The 26,713-nt window shown below is 47.4% G+C and overlaps 1 protein-coding gene and 1 long non-coding RNA gene across 7 annotated transcripts in view; one reads left to right on the forward strand and one right to left on the reverse strand.

Moving 5' to 3' along the window:
• LOC118215228 overlaps positions 1-16,131 on the forward strand; it is a 31,144-nt gene extending 15,013 nt beyond the window's left edge. The window contains exons 2-3 of the long non-coding RNA XR_004762793.1: positions 14,031-14,165; positions 16,085-16,131. This is a non-coding gene — a long non-coding RNA (uncharacterized LOC118215228). The remainder of the gene's footprint in view (positions 1-14,030; positions 14,166-16,084) is intronic.
• LOC118215227 (semaphorin-6D-like) lies at positions 3,124-24,800 on the reverse strand. 6 transcript variants are annotated; one of them, XM_035395774.1, is made up of 19 exons: positions 24,201-24,800; positions 17,778-17,946; positions 17,122-17,233; positions 16,836-16,896; positions 15,137-15,199; positions 14,917-15,018; positions 14,519-14,609; positions 14,024-14,143; positions 13,187-13,275; positions 12,328-12,545; positions 12,071-12,202; positions 11,643-11,798; positions 11,340-11,507; positions 10,898-11,038; positions 10,473-10,550; positions 10,196-10,254; positions 9,719-9,775; positions 8,781-8,954; positions 3,124-7,045 (listed from the first exon to the last, which is right to left on the reverse strand). In XM_035395774.1, the coding sequence occupies exons 2-19, from the start codon at positions 17,893-17,895 to the stop codon at positions 5,718-5,720; spliced, it is 3,267 nt and encodes a 1,088-aa protein (XP_035251665.1). In that variant the 5' UTR covers positions 17,896-17,946; positions 24,201-24,800; the 3' UTR covers positions 3,124-5,717. The 6 variants fall into 6 exon arrangements, with proteins under 6 accessions (XP_035251665.1, XP_035251663.1, XP_035251664.1 ...); XM_035395772.1 differs by having other exon boundaries at positions 11,340-11,513; XM_035395773.1 differs by having other exon boundaries at positions 11,340-11,513; positions 23,502-24,800.
• Between the last annotated feature and the right edge of the window lie 1,913 nt (positions 24,801-26,713).

Here is a 26,713-nt window from a genome sequence, read left to right on the forward strand (position 1 = left end):
TGGTTTTATGAACCCAAGAAATGCATTTGCTTTTGGCTGGACCAGCCCTACAAACGCGAATGTCTGTGACTGACTGAGTGAGGAAGTTACACTATTGGTCGGCCGAGTTATGAAATCACACCAATGGTCGGTCGGATCACGTGTGTTAGGTTCAGCTGTTTTTTAACGAACATTTTCGTTTTTTTAAATTTTTTTTTTTAACTAAATCCCACACCGTATAAATGGATGCCAGGATGTCGTAACACTCTCTAAATTTGGTGCCAGGTGACCACAGCGGAGTTCTTTATCTTCGTGCACATCGTTTCCCCTGTAGCACACGGGATTTAGAGCCGTGCCCGCTGGGACGTTTGCCAAAAGTTGTGATTTACTGTTATCTTTTTGTTTTTGAACTGCATTAGAGCATAGAGAGCAGCTCAAAATAGCATGCACCCCATTCCTAATTTTAACTTAACAAAATTCATTTCTCAATTGCCCGTAAGGCTTTTCCTCGTGGAATAGCATGTAGCACATTCAAAGTGCAGAAAGCCGGTAAAATGCGAGAAGTGGTTAAATCGCACTTTGCAGTCAGGTGCAAGTAGTGTGTACAGCGTTGGCTCGTCTCCCGTTTACTTTCCGTAGGTACACCTGACACTCCCGTACCCAATCCAGCAACATCAGGAGCTGACTTCCCGCTCTTCGCTCCTGAACTGCAATGTTCCAGCTGTTTGATTTTCAGTATTATTTTAATGTCTGTACACTATTCTTAGCTGTCCCAGAGGAAGCTTCCATGTAATAAATGGAAAAATTGAGAAATGAAGGCCATTAATTCATAATAACGTTCTGCTCCATAATTTCTTCTTCCTTTTTTTTTTAAATTTTTAAAAAAATATATATATGAGAAAGCAGTTGAAGCTGCTTTCTTTCAAGGAAAACAAAAAATTTTGACCTGGGGGTTTACTTTTTGACTGACATGTTTGTCTTAGTAATGCTCTAAAACCAAAAGCAGCCCCTTCTCTGATACTCCGGCTGTTTATGACAGGCAGTTTATTCAGGACAACATCCCCATTTGTCATTCTAGGACACCGCATTTCCCCGTTTCCAAGTCCGCTGCACTCTGCAAGCCTGGACAGGTGGCATTTCCTCCCAAGTCAGTTACACCTGCAGCGTATGTAGACATGAAAATAAATAAATAAATAAAAAATGGTTGCCATGCTGAGGTAAATGTGTGAATCTGAGCTGGAGTCCACACCCTGTGTGTCTCGATGTGATGACAGCACAGGGACTAACCGTAGATAGCCCACTGAAATGTTCTTCAGGAAATGTAATTCCCTGGTGAGTGACATCACTGTGCACCCAGCATGTAGAGTTCACATGTTAACGCAAAGATGCACCCCGGCCTTTTGCCATGCCCTTGTCAGTGTGCTGTTGTGCAAGATCGGCAAACTTGCTGGCAGATTTTAGTCTCGTCAAGTACAGAAAACAATCTCATTACCATATGCAAATTGCAGTTTACAGATATGCAAATGAGCAGCTGCGGGGAGGCAGTTAGTTTTGACAGATGTTGTGAGCCGGGGGTCACAAACCTGATATGCAATCGCTCTCTGTGACATCACGTGGTGGCGAGCCCACTGCTGGAGCTCAAGGTCTTAACAAGACGGGCCTAGAAATGCCTAGCAATGCCTCTGCGAGTTCCTTACTGCGGTATATTTGATCAAATAGATACAGAGCTGGATATTTACTGGAGCAGTTCTGGTTTAGCAGTACACTAGCTTAAGGATACAACCATGCCCCCAGGTGAGATTCACGCCAAAGCTGTGATTGTCAATCATCAGTACCTGTGGAACTGTGCCACCTGCACCCATGTCCTAGTAGCCCTGCAGCTGAAGCATGTGTGTGTTTCTCTGATTGGGGGTTGGGGGTTACCGGTGTGCACCTGACGTGTGCTTGTGAGGACCGTGAGCAGTGACCCTAAGATCTTTGCCAACCTAAACCCATCCCTATACCTGGCCATAGTTGGAAATGACTTGGCCCTGGCCAAGGCAAGGCCCAGGCTTGCAATGATAGCCTTTTACCAACCGTGCCACCGAAGCCAGAGCAATTCAGATGGAAGGATTACACGGTATTTACTTTATTTCTAATTGACTGCACAATGCTGACGTTTCACGCTGGGCTCTGACTGCGAGTGGATTTGGTTTGCTTAACACTCAGCCTAGCGCAGTAACTGCCGTCGCACAGCATGAGAAGCACCAAAGGCGATCACCGCCGCGTCTCTCTCCAACGCAGTGGAGCAGATTACAAGACATTTTCTTGATTTCGCTTCAGGAAATACTTGCTCAGAAACTCTGAAACCTTGAAAGTGAGGTTGTTAAAATAAATGATTCCGCTGGAGACGCTGGCACTGGCACGGGAACATGCTAGGAGAATCAATGAGAGGAGCAGGGCTGAGGCAGCGCCGAGTGTCTCCGACGGTCGCTTACCGCAGAAGGTTCCAGGCACTTTGCACTGAGTAATCTCTCTGTAGCCCCGCGCCCCTTTGTAAAGAAGATTGAAAAAGCCGTGGACAACAGCAGAGGGTTGGAGGCTGTGGGGAATAAAGGAAGCTCTTCCATCCTGAGCATGCGAGCAATCTAGCGTGAAGAAGAGGCCGTTCTGAGTCAGTATTACGAGGAGGTATATTCATGTTTTTCGCCCCTGGCTACAGCGGCGCGGGACCGCATAGATGGCAGGCACGCACGCGCGTTAAAAGGACAGGGCAAGATTGGGTCAGTTGAGGGGGAGGGGAAACCAGGCAGCATAGGTTACAGGCAAGCTCCTTGTTGTGATCTCGTTTTTCATTTCCTTTATGATGTCATTAAAGCATGTGATCCCCAGAATTCTGTAGCATTTAATTAGGCACTGTAAAGAGGTGAGCTATTTTCATTGTTGCATGAACAGTGAAAACAGTTGGATGATGGTCAAAAGAGCTATATTCATAGCATTCTTCAGCTGCGCTGTAAAATCTCACTGGAAATGTAACGTTGGCAAACTACCCACCCCAGTCATCTCTCCGCTCTGTTTCAGAGGACATATTTTCATATTAATAGATAAAGAAAAAGAAATCTTGCATGTGTTAGTTCTGGGTATAGATGCATAGGTTTTCAAAGATTTTCTGCGCAGTAATGTTTTATTTCAACTATACATGCTGTGTTTACAAAAAAAAAAACTCTAAAAAAACAAAACAATGAACATAATTATTTACACATTCACAGTAAATGTTTACAACATTATCTACATGTTAAAATAGTCCCGTAAAACACACAACTGCATTTCAGCCAACGGTTTGCATGTAGTTGTAAAAAGAAAAGTCACCGACTCTGGTTCAATCGCACTGGAAAGGCTTGAGGAAGTCAAACTGCAACACAAAGACTTGACGTCATATTGCAATATACAAGGCAGCTTGACATTACAGACCTCCAAGCTTCAAACACATGGACAGATCACATGTTATTGCAAAACAAAAAAAAAAGCCTAGTAGCAGGTAGAGACATCCAACTTAATGAATAGGCAATTGTTTGAATACATACATTTCTTGTAAACAGAATGACGTCGGGTTCGCTTGTTAGGGAGCCAACGTCTCGGTGAAACTGTACAATGAAATGGGATGGAGGAACGGCACCAATGTGTGCAGACTCGGAGAGAACTACATGTTTCCAATGCGGCTGCTGTGAAAACGCTTTAGAGTTTAAAAGTCCTTGTGTGGAAAAATGACTAAGGTCAGAAGGCATTCTTTTTCCTGGCCAGAACGGAACGTAAAACGCTGCTCGTTGCTGTCCGTTAATACCTGCCATCGTCCAGCTGTCCCTTCAAAAACAAATTAGCTGTGTCACTGAATCGAGTTACTGATACTTAAATCGGCTTTTTTTCCTGTTGTTTTATGTTTTGAGGCATTGAGCTGTTTTTAAATTTATGAATGTGAAAATTGACAGTTGCTGTTAGTTCAGTCGGCTGGGCTTGGCTCCAGCAGCTCTGAAATGGACAGGACCGCGTTACTCCACGCTGGTAGTGTGGCATCTCGGAGTGGCACCCGGCGGAAGTGTGCGGAGTGTAAAGGATGGAAGCCTGTAGTGTTTCGGTAATTCAAAGCAATGGAGAGGAAGCTGCCAGGACGGTAGACCTCGCGCTGTTAAGGTGAGGCTGTCCTCGTTTTAAGGTTCACGTCAGGTTTGCCCTGCAGCGGAATGTTTGGTCAGCAGGTTGGCTCTTTGTTCCAGCGACTGCGGCTTTTTGGAACGCGCGGTTTGCCCATTTGGGTGGCCTACACCCCAAATGCTCAAACAGCAGTGGACAGTTTCCCAATATATATATTTTTAACCATCGTTCACTGAATAAGGCACATGATGCACGGATTTGCCTAAAAATATTTATATATTTATAATATGCACTCAACATACTGTCATTACCAGCATGACCATTCAAAACACATGGGTTCATTTTTGTTTGGAATAATTGTACAATTAATTCTCTCTGAAAGGGGCTGAAAGTTGCAGGACAGAAGGTGAAATTAAAATTCTTTTCTGCCTTGCGCTGCGGCAGACTGAAATCTCTGTGAATGTTGCTGGACCTTTAGCTTCCAGGAACAGGAAGGACCGGAGGACACAAACGGCGTAGTGACAGATACGAGTTCAGATACGAGGTTCAGGGACTCATTTCTAAGCCTGGCTGGCACTGCCACGCCTGCAGACTTACATTTTTTTGGGGGAGGGGGGCTATCACAAGCATGGCCCAATGCCACCTGGTCTGGGCAGTGCCAGCACCAGATCCCTCAAAACCACATGTGCAGTAACGTACCGCTCACCTGAAAAACGACCAGAGCTACACAAACGCAATGCTACTCATAATGTCCTAAATGCACAAAACCACCTCTTCATTTTTCCCTCCCTACCAGTAGCAGCAAATAACATTCAGGAAAGTTCCCAGTGAGACAAAACTGTACTCCAGGGGGTCATTGCTCATACTTAGTGAAAATCCAAGGTCCAGGTACATTAAACAGTTTTTAAGGTACCTTGGAAAGTGACTCTTAAGAACTTTGTTTCTGTTTATAATCAGCTGACTGCCCCGCAGACAGGCAATGTGCCAGCATCCTATTGGTCTATTCCCGTGTTCCACACAGGACACACCTCCTGCCCCAAACACAACGCCTCCGCTACAGTCGGCCAGATGATGGTCGTCGTTTTGGTTCGTGGTATCAGGGCCATGTGTTTGCGATTCAACATGTGGCTCATTGCCGCTGGAAGGTTTGATACATTATTTTTTTGTTCCTTGAAATGGTGAGTGAAATGCATACATTTTTCCTCTGTTCACATTTACTGGGAAGACGACACTCGGTGGCAGTGAATAAAAGGTACCCATTCTTCAAGTATTCTCGGCCGACCGCTCTCTCTGTTCTGGGAGCGACGCGGCCGTTCGTTTCGAAGCCCAAGCAGCCCAGCTCCTCCATGCTTTTTTCTGTCCCTCTTGGGGCCTCCCTAGCGGGAGGGAACTCCCAACTCAAATTCTGAAAGAGTGGAAAATTAAACAAAAAAAAACAAGATGGTACCCACAGTGCCTTTCTTTCTTTGGCCACTTGTAATTTCCACTCAAACCCCACCAACTCTCCTAAAATGCGGGTCTGGGGCCGGGGACTCCCCACGTCCTCGGAGCTGGTGTCCCCTTGGGCGCTAGCGGCCAGTGTCCATTTTGATCGAGCGCCCCTTGCCCTCTCAGTAGCTGTACTTGTTCACAACCCTGATCTGAGCAGTCTGTGGAATGAACCCGTTTGGTTTGGGCGGGACGTCGGGTTTTATCGACGGCGTCCTCCTGACCCCCGTGCGGGGCAGGGAGCCCTGCCCGCTGTAGCTGCTCTGTCGGGACAGGGAGGGCTGGGGGTGGACCCCCCGGGGCATCCCGTGAGAGTCCAGTCTGGAGGGGGGCGTGGGGGGCATGTAGCCCCCTCTGTTCATACTGGGTTGCCGCGATACGGCGACCCCGACCCCATTGGGCGAGTTCATGTTTTTGGGGAGGGCGGATATGGAGTGCCTCTGGGAGGCCCGCTGGTAGCCCCTCTGACGCTCCAGCGTGTCAGTCTGCCCCGTGGGCGTGGTCGGGCTGGTGGGAACATCCACCCGCTTTGTGGGACTGTTCCTGGGCAGGGAGGAGGAGGGCGAATACAGCGACGCCTCCCTGCTGGGGACTTTGGGCGGGACCTCTGCCATGCCCAGCATGGGGTCCAGCATCATGTTCTGGCGCGGGGAGCTGGGTGCGTCCACAAGGATGGCCTTGGGCCCGCCCCCTCCGCCGCTGCCGTCGGTCAGGTGCTTCAGCAGGTCGTTGAGGGTGTTCCGCGTGTCCACGGCTCGCCGCTGATCCTTCCTGCTGGGCCTGGAGCAGGCAGGCTGCTCGCCGCTCGGCACCCTCCTCTCGCACCGCGACGCGTCGCTGCCGCTGGAGAAGGACGCCCGGTAGTCGTGGGTGGCGTTGGGGAGCACCACGGCGCTGGGGATGTGGGCGTGGCCTACGGGCGAGTGCGGGGGCGGGCTGGAGGGGAAGTACTGCGGGCTTTTGGGTGGGGAGTCCCGGCGGGACGGCAGCACCTTGCCCTGGGCCTTCTCCCACTGGTTCCTGATTGGCTGCAGGCTCTTCTGCTGCAGGACGGGCGTGGACTCTGGCGTGGGGAGGGCAGACAGCTCCGGCGGCTGGCACTGGCTGCCCAGCATCATGGCCTTGGTGTCGGCGCCGGTCAGCGGGTCCTTCCCGGTGCTCAGCAGGTTGGTGTACAGCTTCGGGGAGTCCATGTTCTGCTGGTACTCCTTCACCGGGCTGTCGAAGAGCCCGTTGAGCTTGGCGAAGCTGCCGGCCGAGTCCGTGCAGGACTGTGCCGACTCCCCGTCCTTATGGATCCTTCTGGGCTTCTGTAGGAAGGCATCCCGGTAGCAGTAGACCGCCATCCCCGCGATCATGGCCCCCAGGAGGAAGGCGGCGAAAACGCAGGTGATCAGGACGTTCATGTGGACCATCTGGTTGGATTCACTCGACTGCACCTCCCACACACCTAGGCACACACACACAGCTTTAACATCCACATGACAGTGCGGCTTAAAAAAGGTTCTCTTTGGCCCCTAAACACACTTTCTCTCGCTTTCCTGAGGCTAGTGTTCTACATTAACCTGTTTCTGTTACGACAGTCTCTTTGTCATTTGTATTTCCTGTCAGTTATGAAGGAACGCTCGCCGCCTCTGATTGATGCGTCTGACAACAGAATAAAATGATGGGATTTTAGATGAGGGCACGCCAGACGCGTATAAGGGGTCGGGGAAATTTGCATTTAAATTCTGATAATTTCCCGAGGCGATGTCGACCCGTAGACTCAGGCGGAATTTCTAGAGGGGTGTTTTTTAATTAGAGCGCGAGATCTACCTCGGTCCCTGTGATTGTACAGATTATGTTGCGAATATCATTTTTTCTTGATCATTCAGGCAGTTGAAAAATGAAGAAAACAAGAGTGAAATCTGAATTCTCTTTCAGCAAATGATCTAATCCTTTGTACCAGTACCGCTACCTGTAAACAGCCTTTTTAGGTGGCCTTGAACTCAATTTATACAGAATAATGAAATTTACCAAGGGAGGAGCTCATAGTTGTGAATAACGTGCATTGTACAGAATAAAGAAGTTTTGATTGTGTTATTTGGTGAGTTGTTACCCCGTTCAGTATGGAATTTTTAAAAATATTCCCAGAAGGATTGCAGAAAGTTAGTTAAGTTAGTGAAGACATGCCGATCAGTTCTTAATTCAGGGGTCGAAGTGTAAAAAGCCTATTTAGCGAAAGGTGCTGGAAGATTTGTTAGTAACCACAGACATTTTAGGGAGTTAGTCATCTACCCATGCAACACCCAGTGGGGTAGAAGAGACTGCCAGGAACAGGGAATGCGAAAGGGAAGGCTACTATAACTGGGGGGGTTTTAGAAGAAATTTGTGGTAGAAAAAAAAGAGTGAAATGAAGGAAAATTGAAACTAAAATATCAAGGAGGAAAAATGCAAAGATGTTGAGAAAACATTTCAAAACACAAACATGAACACACAAAGCAGAATAAAAATACAAATAAAAAATGATACATTGAAATATAAAAAGAATAAATGCCATATTTGCTGATGGAGGTCCTGCATAGCTGCTTGCAAATGATGTTAACATGGGGAGGGACTTCCTTTTATGGGAAATGACACCCCGCTTGTACTTTGGGATAATTAAAAACAAATGAAAGTAGGCTGCAATCAACCCATTTTAGGGAATAGACAGTGGCAGCTTAATGGGAACGTCATGAAGAAATTTATAACTTGTGCAAAACATAAAGACAAAAGCCAGGAACTAAAAAGGTGACAATGTGAAAAAATAACAAAGGTTTATTCAAGTTTTATGAATGTGACATTTGATATTCTCAACTACTGTTGTGATGGAAACCACTAAACTAGGGCAGTGGGGCACCTAACGTTGAGATGGCCATTTTCACAAGGCATAAATAGAAAATGAAATGAATGCTTAATTATTAACAAGTTTTCCCTTATGCGGAAGTGACTATGTACTTCTCCTTCATGCTACGGGGCGGGGGCAGACTAAAACGTTCCCTGGCGCTAACACATGCGTCGGCCGCGGCGGTAGGGCCCGTTCTGCCGCCTCAGGGCACCGTGGCGCACCGTACCGTGCGTAGTGTCGCGCTCAAAAGACCGGCTAATGGCAGCTATTCTCCAGGCCTCCATTCAGCAGCTCTGAGCTTCCTATGGGGACGGCTTACCCTGAGGCACGCCAGGTAAGGACCCAAAAGACTGGGAAGTGATGGTGGGGACGTCGCGGTGCACAAATTCCCTTGAACCATTAAGTTCAGATGTCTGAGCGGTAGTGATTTGGGTTGTTGCTACGGGGACAGGCGTCACTGTTGTGACTGACGCTGATGATGACAACTCCATGTCTGTGGTGACAAACAAAACCGTTAAACCACCGAAAGAACAACAAAAACAAAAACAGTTGTGGACAAAGCAAACGGTTAAACAAAACACGGTTAGCGGATGCAGTCAAAGGGTAGCAGTTTATTTTTCGCTGACAGTTTTTTTTTGTTGTGGGGGGGGGGGGGGGTTATAATTATTTTTTCTTTACCCAACAAAAATAACAATTCAGTGTGTCAATAATATATAGCCAGAAACTATCCTTGAATTATAATATTGTAGTTTAGAACCTGGCTTAATATTATTATAATTGCAACAGATGATGAATCCCAATGATACACTTTTAATCCTCTGAATATCCCAAGTTATATTAAATACCATTGAAAATACCTCTGACTACTAATGAAATTTGACTGCGTGTCAAGACGCTTCAACACTGAATGCTAATGTGCAGACATCACAGATTAAGGGAAAATGGCGTGTTGTGTGAGTCAGGTGAGATGACGACAGCGATGTAGAGAACAAGGGTTTGTGCTCAATGGGTTACTGTGCAGGAGCTGATGGACAAATGCTGACGGGGAGACAGCTGTGGTTCAGCAGTGAAACGGTTAACAATAAGACGGGAGCATTGTCATGGAAACACTTTTACGTGGGATTTGGTTGTGAGAGACGGGGGGGGGGGGGGGGTGTGTTAATATGACTGGGGGAAACAGAGGGAATGGGGTGGGGGGGGGGGTTGAGATACGCTGAACTCAAGGAAGGAAAGAAATATTTTTTAAAATAAACTAACCAGACGTTGGGTCGCCAAATGATTTGTAATCTGGCGTAGATGTAGCTGCCAAAAATTCTACAAGAGTTAAAGGAACAGGAAATCAGTATAGAAATAATAATAATAATAATAATAATAATAAATCAAGACCAAAATTAAAGCAGTTTGCAAACTAAGGCTTTAGTTCACAAATTGTTTTAATGGAAAGCAAATCCTAACACACATCCATACATACAACACCCGTCACGTGCACTGGGGAAAAACGAGTGGGTTTATCTGGGTGCTGCTGTTTGAGTGGGGTAGTTCAGCCTTGTGGATCTCTTTAGGCGGTGATGCGTATCATGTCCATGTGCTATGGGTGCCGTTAGTAAGATGTGGCAGTGAATGTGTCCGTGGTCATTCCCCGCTGGAATGTGCCCGGAGCCTACTGGTGTGTGCCGCTGTGAGTTAGTGCTGTCAGCCGCGGATACGCCGCACGCCAACCCGCCAACGTCTCACCGTGACAGTCGCCCAGCCGCGCGGTGTTGCCGTATTCCACGTCCTGTTCGTAGCCGGTTCTGTCCGGCAGAGAGAGAGAGAGAGAGAGAGAGAAGGGGTTGAAAGGGGAGAGCACGTTAAAAAAAGAAACCTGCACCTGTGAATTCGTCACTGCTGGGCGTGGCTACAGCACGAGGCCACGCGGGTCTTAACGAGCGTGACACTCAAACGATCAGTAAAAGCGCAGCCGTGAGCCAGCTGGCCGGGCCGGGAATGGGAGAGGGAGTTAAGTGCTTACAGCTGGCCGGGCGGGATCTTCTCACAGGATCTGTGTGGCATCCAGCCGCAGTAGGGATCCCGCGACGCGATGCAGGACCTGCGTTTCACAAACACCGTCAGTATGCGCGCTCACCTGACACAGCTTTCTCAGCTTTTACATATTACACCTGTTTAACACCGCTAGCTCAAAGGTGCAACGGCTGTTCCTCATCTGGGTTTTGAACCCGCTAACATTTTAGGTCTGATTCCTAAATGACAGCACCACACTGCTGCTCTATTGCTACAGACCAGCATCAGGACAACCGCTGGATTAAAAACAGTCCGTGCGACCACTGGAGCTGAATGCCCAGCGCCAGAAACAAGGTTCTGAGAACGGCTGGTGTGGAACAAGCCCTTGAACCTGTGCAGGTGCAGATGAGGGCGGGGCTAAGGGGTGTCACTCACTTGTGGCAGGAGGCGTGGCGCTGGCAGCGGCTGAGAGGCATCCTGATCACGCAGCTGGAGAAGGCCACGTACAGGCCGTGCGTCTCTCTGTCCAGGTGCAGCGACAGGACGCGTCTGTCCTCCTCGCTGTTTGAGACGCACCTGCGACCGAGAGAAGACCAGAGAGGTGGTCAGACCAGGAGTGGTCCATCAAGCACAGCTGGCCTTTAAGACTCGCCCTGTCCCGCTTTGACCCACTTTTGACCAGGCCTCTCCTGGCCCTTTAACAGTTTTAATCAGCCTTCAGAATGCAGCTGCACAGCAACACGTCAACCGCAATCATAAGAGCAGAACATCGAAGTCTGTTGTGCAAAAACACACTGGAACCACAGCATAACTAATCCCCAGGGGCCCTAAGACCTTGTGAGAATGAGACCATCGTGATAAGGGTCGTCTAACATACTTGGCACGGTTGAAGACGTCGATCTCCTCCAATAAGACGCTGTCGTTCAGGGAATTCTGGGAAGTCTTGGCCAGCACCTTCAGGACTATGCCTGCTTCCGAGCCGATGAACACCACCGTGTAGTTCTGGTAAGGGCCGGCGGCGTTGTCCACCGCCACGGCTGTCAGCCTGTACCTACCGAGAGAGGGAGAAAGCTCTGTTAACGCTACTCTGAGACTATAATGAGAGTAATTATCCCTCTCTACCCCGGCGGTAATTAGCACAGGCCCCTGGAAGCTTCCCCGGGGAAGGGCAGGACCTTACCGCACGCGGGTCTTTGTGAACCAGGGCTCGTCGTTGACGGACGGAACGGCGGCGTCCATCAGGGGGTGGGACTTGATGAAGAGCAGCGTTTCGTCGGGGAACTCGATGGAGGTTTTGTATCCCTCTGCGGGACCGTGTCCTGCACAGCAGCCAGGCCTGAGGGGAACGGGAGGGGGGCAATTATCACTCCTGGAGTCCCAGGTGGCTGGGGGTGGAGTCCACTCCCACAGAGCACGATCAGTTTTCTTTTTTTCTTTTGCGTAATCAGAGACGCTAACGATGTGTCGCGTGCTCGTAAAAGCACACCTGCGCTAACACAGTGCCTGCCAGGCGGGGGTAAGTAAGCAGCAAGTCTAATTATCAGCACATTAATTATTTACCCCCACAACCACCGACAAATTACAGCTTGTTGGAAACGTTGCACCTACCTGGGTTTTGGCAGCCTGTGCTCGGGAAAAGCCGTCCAGACGGAGTCTGCCGTTTTCTGCTCCTTAAACTGGCCATGGAAGACCTTTTCGATGTCCGCCATGGAGAACGCGCAAACTGCCGAGCCTGGAATGCTGTGGCGATATGGGATGTTCGCGCAGTGTCAGCGGTTAGAGCGTCAGGGCGGAAGAACCGCAAACTGAAGAGGACTACAGCAGAAACCGGAGAGCCAAGCGTGAAGTCGAATCGTCACCCCTACCTGTTGAGCTGCGTGGTGAACACGCCCACCACGGTCGGGACTCCGTTGATGTCGACGATGTCCGTGATGGACTGCAGCACGTCGAAGTAGAAGAAGGACTCCCCGGGGACGGAGCAGTTCAGCCGGGCCTTTACGAACGAGGTCCAGTGCTTTTCCAGAACTCTCTGCGACCCGCCCACGTCGTTCTTGCATATGCGAGCCACTCTGGAGTACACAGCCTGTGGGACGGAACCGGGCGGAGGTGGGCTGGGTCAACATCACCGACAAACAGGGTTCCTGTGCCTAAATAACACACTACGGGCTGCCTTGCGTAGCATCTGCAAATGCAGGCCCTCTGTCCTACTAGCAGGATGCGGGGTGGAAAACGTTCTCCACATGCCCTGAATCCGCTACAAGCAGCTCTTTATAAAACTGAATGGGAATTAACAAAAAAAAAAAACAAGAAAAAAGGGATGGGGGGAAAGAATTCCAAATTCTTTAAATTAACCATGCGGTTCAGTCTTAATAATTCACCGCAGCAAATCTCCAGCACTGAGCAGGTATCACTCCCTGCATTAGTGAGACTGAAATATTTATGGGCTTGTGGTTTAGGGAAAGTGCTTAAAACCTGTCTGGGAAAATCCCGGGATGCTGTGTTGGTAAATTTCCGAGCGAGCCGGAGGAGGCCGGGTGGTGCATGCTAATGCCCGAAGGGAGACATCAATTACCGCCAAGCGGAGGCCCCAGAACAGATCTGAGGCTGGCGGGTGCGGCGGGTGTTTATCTTTTTACAGCCGCGCTAAAATCGAATGAATTGTTCCCATTACTGTACAGCGCGGTTTTCGTTTGCGTGGCAAACGTGCGTCGATTCGGGACCCACCTTCCCCAGGCTGTTGTACTCCGCCGCGATTTCCCTGAAGAAGAAGTAGACGTAATTTTCGTAGTTCACAGCGTGCAGAAAGTGGGGTTCTGAAAAGGCAGCGTTTTCGCATCGTTAGCGACTTTAGCATTTGTCTATTGTTGCGGCGGGTTTCACGCAGCGATTGGGGAGCCCTGGCTTAGCGGTGACCTAGATTGTTCAGATGTACGGAATTTCAAAATAAAACAAACACATTTTTTCATGTAGTCTGGAGGCACTGAAGTCTATTTCAGTCAAGGAAGAAAAAAAACAGATTATAGGTATAAACACAAGAACATTTTGAAAAGTTTCTCCAATAAAAACACGAGCATGCACTCTGCTAATCGATCTTCAGCGTTAAGATAGGAAAAAAAAAACACCCAAACAGATGCTGGAATGAAAAAAATATGGCTTCAGCTCCAGCAGGACAACTCTCCAGAAGCTTTCATTCACAGTGTGATTGTTTTGGTCGGCTTGACTGGCTCATATGATGGAAGGAGTCTTTAAGAAGGTGGAGTTCACAGGAATGTCACACATTTTGCAGCAGTATAGGTTATGGTTAGATAACTGGACCTGTAGCACAAGAGGTTGTAGGTTTGATTCCCAAGTGGGACCCTGTTGTTATACAACTTGAATTGCTTCAGGAAATGTCTGGCTGTATAAAATGTATTTTATGCTTAAAAAAAAAAATGAAAGTGGGTCTCGGTCTGAACATCGGCTTCAGGCCAAAATGAAAATGTGTTCTGAATGCAACGTTGCCGTGCCGATGTGAGGGCGTACACGTGAACAGGCGATTGGCAGCTGATTGGGACCTCTTACCTTTCAGCCATTTGGAGTCGTACTTGATGGTCCTGAGGGCGGAGCCATCTCCCATGCTGCGGTAAATGACGGCGTCGCTGGCCAGGAAGTCCGCCACGGTAGCAGAGTACAGTTTCCCATCTGCAAGAGACGCGCGGCGAAGGTCAGTGCGTGTGTCGCGTTGATAAGCAAATACATTTGGGTCTCGCTTTTACGCCTGGATAAAAGGATGCTATGTTTTTGCTTTGGCGGTAACTAGCTTTTTATTAAAAATAATGAAATGCTTACAGGTTTATCGACCGTGACCACAACTTTTCAGGGTCGTAGTTGCTATGGACACCGGAGTGCTCCACTCATTGTAATAAATATGATGATTATGATTAATAACACTCCTGCTCATATCTGGCTCTTATATAGCCATCACAGTTTTCATCACCCCCCCCCCTCCCCCGCGTCTAAGATGTTCCAAAAGGACATTCATCATTCTGATTGGATTATTTTTAAAGACATTCATACCGGCAAAGAGGGCGACATTGGTCTGTTTGGCGTCAAATGGGCACCTTGCCAAACCACTGATTTCCTCCCCATCAAACTCCAGGTTGTCCAACTGGGTGTAAACAAAAGACGAACAGAATATTATTGTTGCTTTTATTATTTTCATTTTCACTGTTATGATGCATGTGTAATGGAGGTATGCACACAAATAACAACAATAATTCGCTTGAAAGCAGACGCAGCAGCCGTGACACTCTAAGCACGCTTCGCGTCCTCCTCCACCGGTTCTTCACACGGCATGCGACAGATGTTCGTCTCGCTGCCGCTGCCTAATTAAAATGGCTGGAACAATTTACGCTGAATGCACACAAAACCGTAAACGCCATTAACCGCGGAAGAAGCGGTAGCCATCGACATACCCGGTAGAACCTGCACATGGGGTTAAATCCGTTGGTTCCGCAGATGAAAACCAGATCGTCGTTTCTGGGGGCCAACACCTTAATGAAATTATGGCATTCATCCTTTGAACAAAAAGGGGGGATAGAAAGAGGACAGGGAGGTTACTTATGGGTTTATGTTGTGTTTTTTTGGAGAGCAGTTCCTGCTTTTTAAATAGGTAGAGGAGAGGACTTATCTTACCCTGTGTTTGCCTTTCATGGCACAGGTCTCCCTGTCTGGTTGGCCAGACCTCCATGTCAGTTTCTGAAATGGGAAGAGGAGAAATGAATGCGCTGCAATGCATTGGACTGATACACTTATTTGTACTTCCTTAATTATCAGTTGTTCATACTTTCACAGTGTTCGGGTCAAGACGTGAATTAACACCTGCAGTGTCTGACCAAAATGCATTAAAATATTTTCTTTCCATAAAATGTATTTGGTTCAAATAAGCAGTTAGGAAGACGCAAAGTAAATAATGATGCTGAGAAAGTCAGGAGATTACTAAGGAATCCCTTGTAGGATGGGCACACACCTAACTTAAATGAAATGTGCAGACCAGGATCTAAGACAATACACTGTACATGTGTCCAATACATGTGTCCAGAGCAACTTATGTTTGTGTGCTTCTTTTGAGGTGGACAACTTAACTGAACGTGCAAGAAAATGAGTATATAATATATAAGGGAGTTCAAAACAGTTAAGTCTTTTTAACGTCCATGTGACTTAATTTGCAGCCTCAATCAGGGGCCTCTACGGCCGTGACCTTTGACCCCGTCACCAAAAATTGATATGGTTCTGCAGAAAAGCTGCCTGTTCCGCTTAATCAAAATCCATTCATAACTGGCTATAATGGGGGCAACGAGACACCCTTTGATTTTCACGTTTCGGCAATGATGGCCTAATAGACTACAAATCACATGAGCTGTTGGAGGGATACAAGGGAGTCGAGTAAATCGAAGACATTAAATGAGGTGTGAATGGAAGAAATGGGCGAAGCAGTAAAAGATGGTCAGCTTTGGATTCCTTGCAGGGAGGGCAGCCCCACACGAGCCCTGATAAATGATCAATCTCTGAGGATGCGGGGGAGCCAGGCGTGAGCGGAAGCAGGTACACACAGCGTGATAAATCAATGCGTTCCCTCCGCAGCGCGGGTATAATGAGAGATCAAGCAGAACTGGGAAAACCAGACTGAGACGGCTAGAAGAGAAAAGCAGAACCAGCCAGAGAAAGCGCAGCCATGGACAGTGGTTCTGTAGGGAAACGGAGTGGAGATTGGGCTGAAATTCTGTGGGTGACGTGAGTTTATTTTTTCATTGTTTTTATTAGGGCAAGCCAGGTTGAAAGTATTTGAGAAAGCGGGTCGTGACCGGGCTTCAGAAAGGCAGGGGGTCGGAGTACGAAACGGGCCCAGAGGACAGGGCAGTGAAAGTGAGTGAAGCTGCTTCGGTGTGTACCAGCTCTAGTACACGCTGAATCAATGGACTGAGTCCCCAGGAGAGCAGAGGAGGTAAAGACAGGTCATCGAGAGAGGGGGTGAGGACATGACAGAATGATCATCTGCAATTATGCTGACACACATACACACACACTCTTTTACATACACATACTCTTTCTCACTCAGACACACACACACACACATAGGCAGACTCTTTCGTGCACACACACACACACACACACACACTCTCTTGCACTCACACACACACACCACCCACCCCCCCCCCCCCCCCCCAGCGAGTAAAAATCAGCATTCTGCATTTTTGGATGCAGCTGTAAGCCTTTTAATTTTGTTAATGTCAACCTCCGCCTACCCCTCAACCCCCCCCCCCGGGTCTCACCTACGCCCGTTGGAGGTCTGCCTATTACTTTATTCAGCAAACAACTGCAAAACGGCACTTACCCTGTACGGGATGATTTCGTTCCGGTACGATTCCCGCAGACTCACTAAGTAGACCTGGTCTCTGTTGAAAGCACACACACACACACAAGCGGGTCATTTCTGGTTATTGCTGCAGCTGCAAAAGGCAAAACCATTTCCTTCCCCCCTTCCACAGCAAACAGAGCCATTGCACCCCGCCATGTAACATAAATCGCCTCCATACCCTCCAATCAATACGCCGCTGGTATATATTATTGGGTAGTGGGTCCTGGATCCAATGCAATTAAGAGCTCCTGTAATGATTTACCTGCCAGCGATGAAGAGTGTGTCCTGGATCTTCGCCATCAGCTGGAAGTCCAGTCTGTGTTGAGATTCATTGCCCGAGGGACGGCCCCTGAAGACGGGGTACCGACGGGAGTCTGCGGAGGAGATGAGGGATGGTGTTATTTGGGATTACCGAGCAGAAAAGTCGATGGGGGCCATTGATTAACTGTACGCATGACGGCCATAACTGCTTTTCCTCTCCGTCCTCCTAATGAATATTAAAGAAACAGCACTAACGCTGAATGCTCGTGTTAACTGTGTCAGCACATTTTTTTGTGTAATTTCTCACTGTACGGCACAGTGGGGGTGAGGCCAACCCTTTTAGTCTGCTTGATCCCAGACTGACAAGGCATTGTGGGATCGATTTGGTCCTCCCACATACGGCTGTGCATAATGTACTTTGTTATACTGAACAAATGGGAGAAAACTGAGCACTGATTGTCAGCCATCTGGAAAAGTAAAACAGAGGCACCCCCACAACACCCCCCCCCCCCCCCCAAACAAAAGAGTAATTTTGTGATGCACCACCAGATGTTTTGTATTGTAGACAATGACAGTGAAATGTATGTTCTAATCGCTTCTTTAAAATACGCATCAAGGTTATTTTTAGAAAGCCTCAGTCTCAGGATCAGCACTTACAGTGGTAGTCTACGGAGTCGAGGGCGGCGGAGTCTTCCGGAAAGCTGACTGCGCGGGCGCACAGGTGCGCGGTGGCGAGCAGCAGGCAGCCCAGGAGCAGGTGTCCCCGCGGGGCCATGGTCGGCACAGAAAGCGCTCACTTCCTGTTTCAGAAATGTGTGGGTGTTACCTGCAGAAACACACAGAGAAAGGCTGTTGTCAGACATTTTTTTGTTTGTTTTTTTGACGAATAACCATTTTTATTAACCTTTGAAGATATGGGTTACAAAGCAATCTAATATTCTGCCCAATGTGCCTATTTCCTCGATCCCCACCTGGTTGGAAATCAGAGAAGACTCTTTAGCACGTGCATGGATTGAGTGCTCAAGCTGCACAGCAGTTAGCCATGGGTGTGCTTCGCTATGGACACCGTAATTGGTGTCTACAGGACGTGTGAGGGAAACCAGCACCACAACAACCTTCTATTTTAGCACCAGCGCACCCAGCTACAAGAGGGCAGTAGTGAGTTTCCAGCTTTGCAGATATATCACCTCCCCTCCCTCTCTCCCTCCATCACACATCTTCCTATATGTCAATCGCTCCTCTGTAGAGAAGCCCCCCCCCCCCCCCCCCCCCCACTGACAGCTCTAATTAGCATTTTCACTCGCTGTTTTCGCCTGCTGACGAGAGCTGATTTTTGTGCTGAGGTTTCAGTGTTGGTAATGGGCAGCTGTGCATTGTTGCACCTGCTGCAGCCGGAAAGGTCAGTAATGGCCGGTCAGCGGGGCACATCGGGAAGAGCCCGCAGACACAGAGCAAGCGCACACCGTCCTACGACAACGGCGCTCCTTCTGACCCACTGCTGCGGCTTTAAAACCGTGTCCCTCTCACGGTTCCTGGGGGTAGTCTGTTTACAAAAGAGCAAGGAGTGAAACCTATGCAGCCATGAGCAACAAGCAGACGGGTCTCTCTGTGTGACTTGCTTATTTATTCATGTGTTTATATTCACGTTTTAAATTTTCTCATGTCCACCAGACTGCCGTTGCTGTTTATGTGAAAACATGACATTGCGATGGCCTGGCAGCGTTCTGGTAGTGACAGATTTCCAATCAAACGGAGCGCAAAGTAATGATTGCTTCAGCGGTCAACTACGCAATACAGCAAACAAATTTACCCAGGTGGACGGAGTGAGCAGGTATAAGCAGTTTTCGCCCGCAGAGGGGTGGGGGGGGGAAATGGATTAGCCCGAGGCGCGCGGAGTGACAGATGCGTATCCCCCGATGTGCGAGCCTGCCCTGTGCTGACCGCACATCGACCATTGATGCTTTTTCAATTAGCCCCCGCGCGCACCTGCTCGCGGCGGCCGGCGATAAGCATCGACCGCTCGGGCAGGCCGCTCGGGACCGTGATTCAGAGGGGGGAAGGGGGGGGGGGACGCGGGAGGTTTGGCCGCGCCCGCTCGAGTCTCCGTCCGCGGCGGCGTTTTTTTATCAGCCCGGCTGCAGCTTTCATGTGCGTGAGCTGGACGGAGTGCGGTGTAATCAGAGGCACATGCGAACCAGCCGGCCATCTGGTCTCAGTTGTTAAAGAATCAGCTCGGGGATCAGGCCCGTAATTATAAACTCTTTGCTAACATACCAAATATGGCAGAGAAAATACCCATTCTGACTATGTGTATTCTCAAATGCACCAACCCCTGCCTCAAAAAAACTAAACAAGAACAAATTGCCCAAAAAAAGTCGATTCATTGAGATATTAAGATAATTTAAAGTCAAAAAGTCATGCGAAGTTTGTTCAGACCCTGCACTAGAACTATGTCCTGCAGACTGTAGGTTTGAATGGTGAGTGATAGCGTGCTTACAGAAAGCAAGCATGAGCTGCACCCTAAAACACCTCACTGAATAGCAAGCATGGGCTGCACCCTAAAACACCTCACTGAATAGCAAGCATGGGCTGCATCCTAAAACACCTCACTGAATAAAGGGACAGTGTACTAATCTACTTAAGTCAAGTCACCCAGGATAAAGATAAATATTGTACTTACTAATCAGCAAGCAAGTATCATCTACAGCTTAACAACCTCAACAGAGAACAGGTGACAAATGAAAACAACCCTGGGCTTCTCACTGTACTCTCCTTATTGGTCCAAACTGGCAACATGATGGCCAGGAAAGACTTGCAGAGGAATGCATGCCAATCCTAAAGAGGGACAACACACCTTTCCACACGCCCCGTGTCCCGCAGAGCCAGTACCTCCATTTTTCATTCCTCACCCACGTTTCCTTTGCACAAATTTCCACAATCCAGGTTAGCCACAAAGCCCCGGGATCTTAAAAGGATGAGCCGCTGCTCATGCATGCGGTCCTGTATGCATTATTCATGCAAGGTTACAGTGCGAGCCGAACGTACCCTGCTGTTACCCAATCCCACGATTCCTTATTAAAACGCTATGAATGAAGAGGGGCCGACATATAAATAAAATAAATAAGTAAAATGAAACCTCGGGTGTTGTACATCACCGCAGAATGGCAAGGCATGCAGACGACGTGCCTGAAAAATGCGAGCCAGCCCCCGGCAAGCACAGAAGCTCCGTTCCGTGCCCTGGCTGTTCTTGACTTCCAGTGTCTAGATCTTGGCAAGCCCAGAGCCGAGAACAGAGCTCTCGTCACGCAACATGCTACCGCTTGGCGCTCCCACTCTCGTTTATTGCGAAAGCGCCTTGTTGCGACAAGTTCCTTCAGTCCCGATTCCATTCAAAAGGCTTCTCAGTGGGTGATGTTGCCAAACAACTTGCTTACGGGGCTGAACAAAAGTAACTGTAATTGTCCATTTTTTATTTTTTTTGGTTAGGAATTGTATGCTGACTTTCTCTCTGGTAGGTCACAGCAGTCTGCTGTTTACCAGCAATAAGGCTGGACTCCCCTACAGCGAGATTCGACTTGGGGGGACTTTGGCAATAAAAAGGCAGCAAGACAATAAGGGCAATTTGTCATTTGAGATCTCTACTAACTTGGCCGCTCCGCACGATGCCTGAAGCTTGGCTGTGGGGTTCCATGTCGTCCCGCTCCCTGCCGTGTGGTGAGGCCACAGAATATGAGATCAGGAAATGGAGCTGATGTTTTTTTTTTTTTATTCTGGGGGAGGGGAGGTTCTCGCTTGTGTACAGAATCAGAGAAAGACCCCCCTTGTCCCTCCCCCTTTCTTCTCCCCACTGTCAGAATCTGAGCCAGGTAGAACCACAAGAGTTCTGGTTCCAGATGTTTTTACTCTGTCCTTTTCTGTCAGGTCAAATAAGAACTATACGGTTGAACCAAACAGCTTTGCTCCTATGACCAAGCCTGGTGCTGGCAAACTAAAACCAGGTCCGTAGGCACCTTTATCAGAGCCACACATCACTCCAGCGTGTCACGTTATCAGGCATAGCATATGTGGAACATCAAGTGTCAGGTCACTAGTCACAGAATTGGCATGATAACACTAGCCAAGGTCTTGACAACTTTTTTGGAACATGCGTTATAGCTGTGGTTCTGCCTGATACTGTTTGGAAAAGGGGAACATTTAGGGCTCCTGTTAAGTAACATGCTGTTAAACCAAATGGAAGGCCATCACCGTGCTTCCAGAGTAACTAAGAAGTGCTGAAAAGTTAACCATCGGTCCTGTGGGGCGAACAGCGGATGCGATTAGAGCGGACCTTGATCACTGCAGTAAAGTTCTTTACCGGAGTAATAAGAATGCGTAATCTTCCGTGCTGAGTCAAGGACGAGATAGGAGGAGTCCGAACTTGTTTGCCCTGAAAGTTCTGGCAAGTGACGCGTTTCTGCTTATGGCAAAATAACGCTCCCTCTCAGTTCTCTGGGGAACTGCGACACCGTGCTTTTTTTTTGCTCTTTTTAAAGGAAGCGGTTGCTACTTTAAATAAAGCTCCATGCATGCAAACTTTCCGGCAGGTGCGGGTCCCCTGGCCCCATGCAACGCCGGGGTCGGGCCCCATAATAGAAGCCTCGTGTTCTGGATGTTGACTTTAAGGCCTGTGCCAGGACAATGCCAGCAATGGCGTGGAAGAGCGAAATTGCTGTGGCCAGCTGTTCTATCCACAGTCCAATGATCACTGAGAGGCCCAGTTACAAAGCCAGGGGTCTCTTGTGGTCAGAGACAGCATGATTGATGGGCTGCTATACAGCGTTTGGGTACAGAATAGGGAAAAGTTCACTTTGTGGTCGCTGAAGTAGAACATTTGACTAATTAACAAAAAGACCAATGGAGAACGTGCAGTAGGCTAAATCAACCTTATTAAATCTTAAGTACGGAGTAGGTAAACTACGCGCGATTTTTAATGCAGGCTGGGTTTCAGTATTTCTATTCTCGAAGTGAGAAAAAAAGCTGCAGTCCAAACATGTTAGCGGAGGGGGTATAAAATACAAAAGGTGGTATGGTAATATACATTTTCCAGCCGAAACATTTAGACCGCGTAGGCCTATAGTATGATGTATAAATACATAGGCCAACATTAAATACATTTGCCCTCTTCGAACAGTTTTAAATTCATATGGTAAAGACAAAGTGTCAGTTTGTAGGCTACGTCGTAACAGTGCAATTAGGGTACAACATGTGAGAGGTAAAAACTCAAGGGAGACTTTACATAGCTTATCCACGTGTAACAGTCAATAATAGAGCAGTCGTTATCATAGAAAGTATGCGTTTTATTTCTTAATTATAAATGCCTGCACCGTAATCAATTAATCCCCTCACAAGACATGCTCGGAAACATGCTGTAACTCCAACGCCACTCCAACATCTAATTTTAATATGTTAAAGAGATGCCTGTGGATAGTCTACATTCAGTCATTCAGTCGCCTTACAGTTTCACCTATTGCTCTCAGTTCAACCTGTATACCATATGGCAGCAGTAACGATTTAAGGGTAGCCTAATGATTTCTTAGTGGCGATAGCGACTAAAGGTGACAGAAGGATTGCTTAAATTAATTCTGCAGAAGCTGAGCGGCTACGAAAAAGGAGACCGTAGCCTATACGAGAATCTTAACGCACTAATCAAGGACGAACGAAACTGTGATACTTAAAATACGTTTAGTCGTTTCCCTTGAAACTAATACGACTGAAGGGAGAACTAAACCAAAGAACGGACCATTTAACTCGGGCCATTTAACTGGACCGATGGACAGATAGAACACAAAGTAACAGTGAACACTGGCGCACGCACGTTAGATACTGTAACTGGCTTTCAAATGTTGCAGTATATTGTATAATTTAGCTGTCCGTTGAGGAAAACTACAGAACCGTGTACTCGGAGGCATGCAATACCTGAACGATATTTATATTGATTCTGAAATGGGGATACTTGCTTACGCCGCGAAATTCGTTTAAGGTACTCACGTCAACCGTTTCAAACGCCAGTCAGTATTATCTAAAAATCTGTATAGAAATGTTAAGTTAATTACTGAATTATATAAACGGTATTACAGTTGTATTAGCACAGTTTATTACCTTCTCCACAATATCCTCAGCAAAATATAATTCATGAGGAAAAACATTATTATTAGCTTACTAAAAATATATACCTTAATGTGGTTACAAAGTAATAGATAACGTTAAATAATAAGCTGATCGACAGCATAATGAACAGTGCTGTAATCATAAATCAGATGTTAAATCTCATAACATAGGCTATGCCTGAGATTCTGTGTCCACACACACACACACACATAGCTAATAAAAAAGACTCCCTACCTTGTGGCTTTCAAACATTTATGAAAACAAATTCCAGCTCCTTAGATTCCACAGTTCCACTCAGCGGTATAATCCACAATAAAAATGTGTAAATATCCCAAACGCATCCCTCGTCCGGAATATCCAGCCTCCTTTCTGTCAGGTTGTGGACTGCGAAAATTAATTCCGATGGCAATAAGGACGTATTTTCCCACTGACTCGTCAATCTATCCGTCCTTAGGCCCGACTTTAAGCTTTCTGATCTTCAAAGACCGATCAAATGGCACCACTGCCGCCCCTTCCCCCTTTCCTTAACCCCGACCCCCTTCCCGACAGTAACTTTAATAACCAGAGGGGGAAAAACAAACAAGAGAAGTGAGCCCAAACGCAAGGGCAGCTGTAGCCTAAACGTGTGCGACAAAAGTTAAAAACCAAAAAGAACCGTTTAAATCTCCTCCTGAAAGACCAGAACCACAGATCGGACGTATGGAGATGGTCTGTGAATGCAGCGGCTGTCTGATTAAAAATAGCTTCTCGAGTACTATTTTTGTACTTCACATACTAGCGAGTTGGATGCGCTTCGTTCTGCTCTGCCTGCCTACAACACACTTCGTTATGATCCCAGTACTTGCAAATCTCTTGCCCTCGTCTTCTTTCCCGAAAGCCCACTAGTTCATATATAGAATTGCCTGAAAGTAGCTTTCCGAAGGCGCCACTCACCTCATCTGAATCGGTATTCTGTATCCTCGAATATTGCAACAAAAACAAATGGGCAACTTCTAACTTTGGAGCTGCGCTGTGTACTGTTCACAGAGAAAAACAAAACTGCTGCACAGCAAACGGTGTAACTCGATCCACGCTGACTCTATCCACAGAGAGAACCGCCCGCAGTCTACCAATAGGACGACCGCTCAGCAGCTGGCCCCGCCCCAATCCTCCGTTCCTTTCTCCCCTTGCGCTTGCCGCTTTTCCTGGATGTGGATTTTGGCTCGTTTCCCGGCTCGACTGAGCGTATCCTGCTGCCGTGAGGGCCCCTAAATCGCCCTGACCCTGCGTTCACCCATCCCCCACCTGAAATAAGCTGGCTTTAAAAATCTTTAACTGAACTGTTTTCGCAGAGGTTGATTTGGAGCAGTCGAAGCAGAGACGGTCCCTCCCTCAAGTCATTCAAGCTGCGACCTCGCCTCGGACGCACCCACGCTCCAGTGCAGCCTTTAAAGATTTGTTTTATGGCTGTACTGCGAATCACGAAACATTATGTTGATATCGTTTTACATATGCGTCTTGCATATTTGCCAAGCAGTTATAACAAGAGTAGCTCCCATACGTGTGCATGATGCTATATTGCTGTTTTTTTTTCTTCTTTTTTTAAAGAATAAATGTACCTTTGATTCTAGAATAGTGTAATACTACTTCGTTCGCACCAAAAGTCTGGATATAATCTAATTGGACGCCAAATAAGTTACAAAATGTTTGAAACTATTTTGCCTTAATGTAATTGACAGGGCACTGAAGTCCTGCACGTGAAGTTATGGCTGGGAGCCTGCCAGCTGTGCTCAGATATGTCCAGTTGTTTGCACAAGATTAAGCATTTTTCAACTGCGTGATTAAGTCCGCAACACACGCCCTATCTATAACTACAAGCTTTTTGGTATTATGATATCCTCTGCTGATGTCCAAGAAAATAGGGATAAACGTTTACAGCGGGTCAAGGTTAAAGAAAATTTAAGAGGAAGCTTCTTGTGGCAGCTTTCCTGTCTGATAAAGTAACAGCCTTTAAACTGATACCAAGTTGCTGATATGTATATATAGTTGTTTTTTTAATTAAATTGCAGGGATGTACTGAAACCCGTTTATTTAGAATTCCACAACCACATACCCATTGTGCGTTTACTTTACTTAGAAAAGCGTCTAAAAGCATACAAACAAAACACCGTACAGTAATCGAAGGAATATTGTAATAGTGGGTGGGTTCGTTGCCTTGCACATATGCGACTGATATGGTTTATGACACACGCACACAATACAGCGGCTTTGGCTGTGGCCGTTGGTAGACATTATCAGAATGTGTCCCATTAACCTAGATTGCCACTAAAAATCACTTCAGCGGCATGCCCGTGAGTGCATAAGGGCACTCCGGAGAGCAACATGTGAAAAATAAAAGTCACTGAAATGCAAATAGATTGCCGTCTCCAACGCTATAATTGAGAGTCCGCGTGTCAGTATAGTTGCTCACACTATGAATTAAAACCATTTTCTCGTTTCCTGTGAGCTCGGATGATCCGACATCATTATTGTATTTATGCAAATGAGTCGTTCCCTTGCTTGTGGGTTTATCTTTTTCATTCGGAGAAGTTGCAGTCAAAATTGTCATCACATTCCCACCACCCCTGCCCCCACCCCACAACCAATTTGCTCCGCACAAACGGATGAATACGACTGGAATGGGAGAAGTAGGTTACAGGAATGGCACACAAATTGCATTATTTACCAGCAGTCGAACAGGGGGGTTGAGGGGTCGAGCAATGGCTTAGTCCGGCAATGGGCTGATGGGCACCGTAATAAAATGTATGAGAACTACGGTTATGATCTCGTTATAATTAGAATGGCACCACGCGGATAAGTGGCAAGCGCGCGCAGCAGATCCCCTGGCTTTCCTCGGTCATAGCTGGAATTTAATTGAACTGCTTGCCACAGATCATCCGTTTCCATCAGGGCAGTTAGTCTCTCTCTCTCTCTCTCTCTCTCTCTCTCTCTCTCTCTCGCGCACATTAAGGACACATCACCTACTCCAGCTGATGTTGTGGATAGCATGTCTGTACTTGCGCTCTCAGTTTTATGCAGGGGCAATTGCTAGCAAGATTACAGCAGATGTTTTTCTCTCCCCATTAAGGGAAATGCATCATTCTTTTGCATTTGAATTTACATTTACACTTGCAGACTGTGATATCCTAATAGCCGATTAAACTGAGATCACAGATCATGCATTTTATGACAGTTTGAAAGATCACTGTGCATGGGGGTACATTCTGATAAAGTGGTGTGGAAGTGAAGTGTTTGCACTGTGCCCTCCAAGAGGTTGAGAATGAATGCACTGTTTATCTTTGTGTGCCTGCATGTTCGCGCAGGCACGTATGTGTGTGTGCATGTAGTTAGAGTGCTAATGTCTTGCGTGCCCATGTGTGTGGGGTGGGTACACATGTTGTTAGTGTGTGTATATGCGTGCAGTCGGT

The sequence above is a fragment of the Anguilla anguilla genome, chromosome 16 (genome assembly GCF_013347855.1).
Source record: "Anguilla anguilla isolate fAngAng1 chromosome 16, fAngAng1.pri, whole genome shotgun sequence".
NCBI classification, from domain to species: domain Eukaryota; kingdom Metazoa; phylum Chordata; class Actinopteri; order Anguilliformes; family Anguillidae; genus Anguilla; species Anguilla anguilla.

Bases quoted from the DNA above. Each gene is read 5' to 3' on its own strand.
- LOC118215227 (XM_035395772.1), bottom strand. From the start codon at position 17,895: ATGGCCCCGCGGGGACACCTGCTCCTGGGCTGCCTGCTGCTCGCCACC. The intron at 17,234-17,777 runs GTAAGTGCTGAT...TCTCCTCCGCAG, and splicing joins CGACTCCGTAGACTACCACT to ACTCCCGTCGGTACCCCGTC. The intron at 10,255-10,472 runs GTAAGCACTTAA...TCTGCCGGACAG, and splicing joins AAGATCCCGCCCGGCCAGCT to AACCGGCTACGAACAGGACG.